Below are 7,500 nucleotides of genomic sequence, written 5' to 3'. Positions count from 1 at the left end.
GAGTTTGGAGCTTTAACAGGGCTACCGCGGACCGCTGGTTAGCTTACAATGCTAGTATGTAGGGCATGGGGACACTCAAATTAAATCGCTATTTAATACCACTAAAAAGGCTCGAAACATCACCACACTTTAACGTTAGCATCATTAGGGTCCCTAAATGTGAACCGAAGCATTGACAACGTTGTAAGTGTACAGATAGTTTATTAAAAAGATAGATTATAAAGACAGTCGCGTTCATGTTTACTTGCGGGGAGCCATCTTGGAAACCAGTCATGACTAGTCGAACGCCGTGCAACGTGGAATCTCCATAGACAGTATGGAGATTCCTTCTCTTAAAGCCCATGTTGCAGGTTAACCACCACTGTTGATTAATGGGTACATAAAGCACTCAATATATGTATATCATTGTTAAAAATGTCTCCAAATAGTGTTAAAGGCCAGTTTTCGCCGTTTTAGTCGTTTAGTCGGTTTTTTAACGCAATTCGGTGATGACGTCACGTTGGGGAGACGTGCCTCAGCCTTTTTCACGTTTTGATGGACCCTACTAGCTCCAGTAACAACATATTTGCCTAGTGTTTATTTATTACTTGGATGGGGATGCTGTTCGGCTTTTCAAAAGTTTAGACAGCTAGCTAGCTAACGCTACGCCGACGTTTTGCTAACGTTAGCACAACAGCGTTAGCCTAGACGGCTAGGTAAATATTACGACTGCCTTCTGAGTTTCCTCTATCTGCGTCCACGTTGTCAACATAAGACATGTGGCGTTAGTGCTCCTTTTGTACCATAATTGTATTGAATGAAATGTTAAGCTTCGCTCCTACGAGATGGGTGGATTTTTGTTAGGTAGCAACGTTACACACAAAGTTAACTGGCTATAGTTAGCCTGTGCTAGCGGAATTAGCTAACGTTGCGTAGCCAGCCAGCAGCTTCGGCAGTAGTTCCGGCGAGCTAACCACGACAGCTAACACATCCACAAGCGTCTCTATTTCAAACATCACTGCAGATTGACTGCTTTTAGCAGCAGAGGTTGATTGTGGGCGACAATACTGTCGTGATTAGCTAGCTCACCGAAACTAATGCCGATTGCCGAAGTTGCTGGCTGGTTACGCAACGTTAGCTAATTCCGCTAGCATACAGGCTAACTATAGCCAGTTAGCTTTGTATGTAACAAAAACCCACCCATCTCGTAGGAGCGAAGCTTAACATTTCATTCAATAACATTATGGTACAAAAGGAGCACTAACGCCACAGGTCTTATGTTGACAACGTGGACTCTGATATAGGAAACTCCTAAGGCAGTCTAATATATACCTAGCTAGCAGTCCAGGCTAACGCTGTTGCGCTAACGTTAGCAAACATCGGCGTAGCTAGCTGTCTAAACTTGTGAAAAGCCGAGGACTTGGTCGAGACCAAAAGCCATATTTTGCAACACCAGTGGCACAGACCGAGCCCATAAACAGTGAACAGAGACCAGTGGCACAGACCGAGACCATAGACAATGAACAGAGACGGGGCTTTCGTCTGTCGTCTCCCCCAACATGACGTAATGCAATGCATTGTGGGGGAAAAGAGAATCATTGCAAACCGCTGTAAAATAGTACTACTTTTTCGTATTTTATTCCGTTTTGTGATATCCGTTGTATTTGATGTTGTTGGATAACAGTTTAAATGTTTATTACCAACAAGCAAATTGCGCAAATTCATTAGAAAATAAACCCTGCAACATGGGCTTTAATTCTTTATAATCTATCTTTTTAATAAACTATCTGTACACTTACAACATTGTCCCTGGATGATGCTAACGTTAAAGTGTGGTGATGTTTCGAGCCTTTTTAGTGGTATTAAATAGCGATCTAATTTGAGTGTCCCCATGCCCTACATACTAGCATTGTAAGCTAACCAGCGGTCCGCGGTAGCCTCGTTAAAGCTCCAAACTCATTCGATTAGCATGAAAACATGTCCCAGAGAGTGACAGAGTAGGTACACAACAGTTAATAACCCCTAGGTTCGTTTTGCGCCGGAATTGTCCTTTAAGTATTCTTCCCTGCGTTATTTTGTGAGTTTTTCCAGTCTCTGTGCTGTTTTTTGCTGCCCTCTTCCTGCGTTTGGGTCCACTATCCCCCGCTCGTCACGACACTGGACCCACCTTCACCGTGTTGTTGATGACCATGTTGTCTAGTCGCTCCACTGCCTCCCAGAGTGCCGCGGTGTCCGAGGGCTGCGGTGGCAGCAGGCGAGGGCCGAGTTCCTCAACGGTCTTATCCTGATCCTGATCCTGATCCTGGTTCTGGTTCAGCTCCATTAGTGTGGCGTTCATGGCCTGCAGACTGACCTGGGATCAGAGACGGACGGTCAAATGGCTGTGATTTTAGTTTAACCCTCTGAGGTCTAAGAGCGTTTTCACATCTTCTTAACTTTACCTTTTTAAGGTATTTGCATATAACTGACCTCCATGTGTTTCATACCAAAATGTTCAGAACAAACTCAGGTTTCTGTACAGTGTCCCCCACAGTTTTTCTAGAGCGATGTGTGAAGAGATAATTTGGCACTAAAGCTGAAATGTTGATGTCCGCTTTTTGAAAATTCCTCAAATCGCTTTTGAAAACAAACGTTAACTTATATGTGTGTGTGTGTGTGTCTGTGTTTGTGTGTGTGTCTCTGTGTCTGTGTGTGTGTGTGTGTGTGTTTGTGTGTGTGTGTCTGTGTGTGTGTCTCTGTGTCTCTGTGTGTGTGTGTGTCTGTGTTTATGTGTGTGTCTGTGTGTGTGTCTCTGTGTCTGTGTGTGTCTCTGTGTGTGTGTGTGTGTGTGTGTGTCTGTGTGTGTGTCTCTGTGTGTGTCTGTGTGTGTGTGTGTGTGTCTCTGTGTGTATATGTATGTGTGTGTGTGTGTGTGTGTGTGTGTGTGTGTGTCTCTGTGTGTCTGTGTGTATATGTATGTGTGTGTGTCTCTGTGTCTCTGTGTGTGTCTGTGTGTGTGTGTATGTGTGTTTCTGTGTGTGTGTGTCTGTGTGTATGTGTGTGTGTGTATTTGTGTGTGTCTGTGTGTGTGTGTGTGTGTGTGTATGTGTGTGTCTGTGTGTGTCTGTGTCTGTGTGTGTGTGTGTGTGTCTGTGTGTGTCTGTGTGTGTGTGTGTGTGTGTGTCTGTCAATCTGTCAGTCTGTCCGTCAAGAATCATTTCGGTGTTTGAAATAAGTTTACCAAAGTCTTTAGGTTATATATGATTAAAGTAGTAAATACATTTTGTGAAGTCGTCCACTGACCTGCAGCATCTTCTGGTGGCGTTTCAGCTTCATGTCAATGTCCGTCTTGAAGCTGGTGAGGTTGTAGTGCAGCATTGCATGCTGGGAGTGCAGCCTGATCTCCATGTCTCGTCGCTGGCTCTCCAGCTCCCTCTGGACCTCCCTGACGTGCTCAAACGCCTCTTCCAGTCTGGCGTCCAGCCGCTCGTCCGCTGCCTCGGCGAGGTCCGGGAGGACCGGGTGCGACGACTGTGGCTCAGCCTCGAGCCGGCTGCTCTTCAGCTCGGCCACGTCCCGCGCCAGCTCTCCTACCTGCCGGCTCAGGTGCTCCAGGGAGCGGTTAAAGCCCTGCAGCACCGGCTGCAGCTGGGACATGACCAGCGCCATCATGTGGGGGACAGGAAGGGCGGCAGGGACATCTGGGTATGGAAGGGCATCGGCGTCTGGGTCACCGGTGGGGTAGTCAGGGTATGGGATGGTGACAGCGGCTGGGTCGTCTGGGAGGGTGGCAGTGTCTGGGAATGGGGTAAGGGATGATGTGAGACTTTTTTCAATGTTTCCCATTTTCATACTGTATGTGTGTGTGTGGTTGTGTGTGTGTGTGTCTGTGTGTGTGTGGGGTTGTGTGTGTGTGTCTGTGTGGTTGTGTGTGTCTGTGTGTGTGTTTCTGTGTGTGTTTCTGTGTGTGTGTGTGTGTGTGTGTGTGGGGTTGTGTGTGTGTGTCTGTGTGTGTATGTGTGTGTCTATGTGTGTGTCTGTGTGTGTCTATGTGTGTCTGTGTGTGTGTGTGTGTGTCTGTGTCTGTGTGTGTCTGTGTGTGTCTGTGTGTGTGTATGTGTGTGTGTCTATGTGTGTGTCTATGTGTGTGTCTATGTGTGTGTGTGTGTAAGTGTGTGTGTCTATGTGTGTGTCTTTGTGTGTGTGTGTGTATGTGTGTGTGTCTATGTGTGTGTCTTTGTGTGTGTGTGTGTCTGTGTGTGTGTCTATGTGTGTGTCTATGTGTGTGTGTGTGTATGTGTGTGTGTCTATGTGTGTGTCTTTGTGTGTGTGTGTGTGTGTGTCATTTTTCTTGCTTTTTGACATTTTTGAAACTTTTTTCAATGTTTCCCACTTTCATAGTTTCATCGATTAATTGAGAAAATAATCAACAGATTTATTTAAAAATGAAAACAATCGGGATACGCTTTACTTGAAGGTATCTACATAAGAGTGACATGACACTGTCATGAACGTGTCATAAACATTATAAACAAGTCATAAACGTTTATGACATAATGCTTCTTTTAGTAAATGTCATTCGGTTTTTGTCATGACAAGTTAGGGTTAGGGTTAGGGTTAGGTTAATGTCCAGGATGGGGTTAGGGTTAGGGTTAGGTTAATGTCCAGGATGGGGTTAGGGTTAGGGTTAGGTTAACGTCCAGGATGGGCGCTGCGAGGGGCATGGGCACAACGGGACCACTGGTGTGGATAAAACACTTAAAAATCTCCTTAGAAAGCCGGGTTGGGTTATACAAAAAGCTGTTTAAAAGACAGCCAGATATTAAAAACAGGTTAAAGGAGAATTCCGGTCGATTTTATTTTTGTTTGTTTTTTTTACTTTATTTTATAAAGGACAACACACATTAATCAACATTTCTGTAAATGTGCCAGTGTTAGCCAGCCGGCTAATTTTCAACTATAGTCCTTTGGCCAGATCATTTTAGACCAGAGCAGGAAGAAGCTCTGTTGTGTGTAAATGTGGAGTGGTGTCAGTAGTGAGAAAAACTAAACCAATCAGTGCTGCCTACACCGTGTTATCCTCCTGCTAGCTTTAGCACCCAACAGGCTTAAACAGGGCAAGTTTTAAACATGCTTTTAGCCTCTAAACATGCTCTAAATGTCATTACAAGTGCCTCCCCATATGAAGTGATTCCTTCTGAGTGAACACAGGGAATCTGACTGGAATATTGGATTGTATGAGTTCAACAATCGACTAGTGTGGACTTGACCGGAAAACAGGAAATAAACAGAGAGTGCACTGGCTGGATTAACACAACTTTTACTTTTATGCCTTTCTGTCACATCTCCTGCAGTCAGATTCCCTGTGTTCACTCAGAAGGAATCACTGCACATGGGGAGGCTCTTGTAATGACATTTCGAGCATGTTTAGAGGCTAAAAACACGTTTAAAACTTGCCCTGTTTAAGCCTGTTGGGTGCTAACGCTAGCAGGAGGATAACACGGTGTAGGCAGCACCGATTGGTTTAGTTTTTCTCACTACTGACAGCACTCCACATTTACACACAACAGAGCTACGGGTTGAAATTGACCAGAATTATCCTTTAAAAGAACCACTGGACAGGACTGACAGCGGGAGATTAAAACTTTAAATAAAAGGTCAACTCCACACCTACCCCGGTCTCTCTCCTAAAGACATTATAAAATGAATAATTAAAATAAATAATAATAATAAAAAAAAAAAAAAAAAAATATATATATATATATATATATATATATATATATATATATATATATATATAGAATTATGTAAATAAATTGCCCGGTGTCACAATACAAAATAAATTCTTAATCCAATATTAAAGACATTATTTATTCTCAAAAATTAAAATTAAAACATTTAAAGGGTCTAAAATACTGTCTGAATTATTTGCCCTTGAGGTTAAAAAACATATATACACATACCATTAAAAATTAGTAATAAGTGCTGTGTTTTAAAAGTGCTTTAAAATGTAAAAAGTGCCACACAATTAACAGTTAGGGATAGGGTTAGAGTCAAGGGGCTAAGCTTCTCCTCGGACCGCGAGCCTCCTATGGCGCCATTCTGATGCTACCAAGCCATCACCTCCTGTTAGCATCCCATTGACTGCCATTCATTTTGACGTCACTTTGACAGAGAATAACTTTACATCTGAAGAGTTTAAAGACTCTGTTTGTCCATTGTTTATTTCTAAAGAAACACGACAATGTATAAAAGGCTCCATTACCTTGTACCTCACGTTATGGCTCCGTAGCAGACGTTTTTATAAAAATAGGCTAACGATTGGGTCATAACCACGAGACTTACTGTCTCATAGTAGAGGAATTACCGTATAGTACAGGAGAAGCTCTCAGGCAGTTTGGACTTCCATTAGCTGTTTAAGTTTAATTACTAATGTTAACTATCATTTTAGTGATCAATAATTAGCCTGTGTCTATGTTATCTCCTTACATATACCTACGCTCTCCGTCTCTGCTAGATTGGGAATGATTGAGATTTCTCTTGGCACAGCTACCAGAAGACTTCCAACTTTCAGACAGGTTGCTCACGTCACATCTACGTCTTCAAGCTCAGTTGGAGGCTGCTCAGTAACGCTCAGCCATCACCGGGAAAGATCTTCTAATATCCTTCACTGGTCTCCGTCCAGAGACACGGGACCTGGTGCTCCACTCTTATATACTGTCTATGGTTAGAGTTCATGACAGTGCCATGTCACTCTTATGCAGATACCTTCAAGTAAAGAGTAACCAACAATGGTTAGTTGCAGCCCATCTATCTGAAACATACCGTTAGCATGCTGTGTTGTTGTTTGTCCTGTTGGACATGAACGAACACAAGATCAACCATATTAGGATTCATCTTCTGGGAAAATATGAACCAGATTTCTACATTTTTATTCGAGCTAAAAAAAAAAAACACACTCCCAAAAACAGAACGCTAATCTACACACACTGCTGGTGATTCACGGCTCTCTGGGGACCGGCAGTTGGTCGGCTCGGCTTTAAAAAGAAACTGTGTGTGTGTGTGTGTGTGTGTGTGTGTGTGTATGTGTGTGTGTGTGTGTGTGTCCCAGTTTAGTTTCCAAACTGGGAATCTAAACACGACTTGGCGCTGTGCAGGAAAACACTCCAGCAGGGAAACCAAACTGGCCCGAAGGTTTCCAAAACAGAAATGACACAAGCTGAGTTTCCAGCAGGAGAGACGATCGGAGTGTGTGTGTGTGTGTGTGTGTGTGTGTGTCTGTGTGTGTTTGTGTGTCTGTGTTGTGTGTGTGTTGTGTGTCTGTGTTGTGTGTCTGTGTCTGTGTTTGTGTGTGTCTCTGTTGTGTGTGTTGTGTGTGTGTGTGTGTGTGTCTGTGTGTTCTTCTTTAACTCCATTCGTGGGGTCCAAAAACCAGGAGTCCAGTATACTTGTGGGGTCCCGACAGCTTTGTGGGCCCAAAATGCTGGACCCCAGAAGGTTAAAGGTCTGTTTGAGGGTTAAGACTTGGTTTTAGGATTAGGG

The 7,500-nt window shown here is 43.6% G+C and overlaps 1 protein-coding gene across 3 annotated transcripts in view; it reads right to left on the bottom strand.

The window, feature by feature from the left end:
• LOC116052814 (multimerin-2) overlaps nucleotides 1–7,500 on the bottom strand; it is a 55,090-nt gene that overhangs the window by 13,238 nt on the left and 34,352 nt on the right. For all 3 annotated transcript variants that reach the window (XM_031303646.2, XM_036001896.1, XM_036001897.1), the window contains exons 6-7: nucleotides 3,262–3,755; nucleotides 2,147–2,332 (exon numbers count right to left, since the gene is read on the bottom strand). In XM_031303646.2, the coding sequence (XP_031159506.2) occupies nucleotides 2,147–2,332; nucleotides 3,262–3,755 (680 nt within the window). The remainder of the gene's footprint in view (nucleotides 1–2,146; nucleotides 2,333–3,261; nucleotides 3,756–7,500) is intronic.

The sequence above is a fragment of the Sander lucioperca genome, chromosome 6 (genome assembly GCF_008315115.2).
Source record: "Sander lucioperca isolate FBNREF2018 chromosome 6, SLUC_FBN_1.2, whole genome shotgun sequence".
Lineage (NCBI taxonomy): Eukaryota > Metazoa > Chordata > Actinopteri > Perciformes > Percidae > Sander > Sander lucioperca.
The sequence above is the reverse complement of the archived record's forward strand: the minus strand, read 5'-3'. Positions and strand labels throughout refer to the sequence as shown.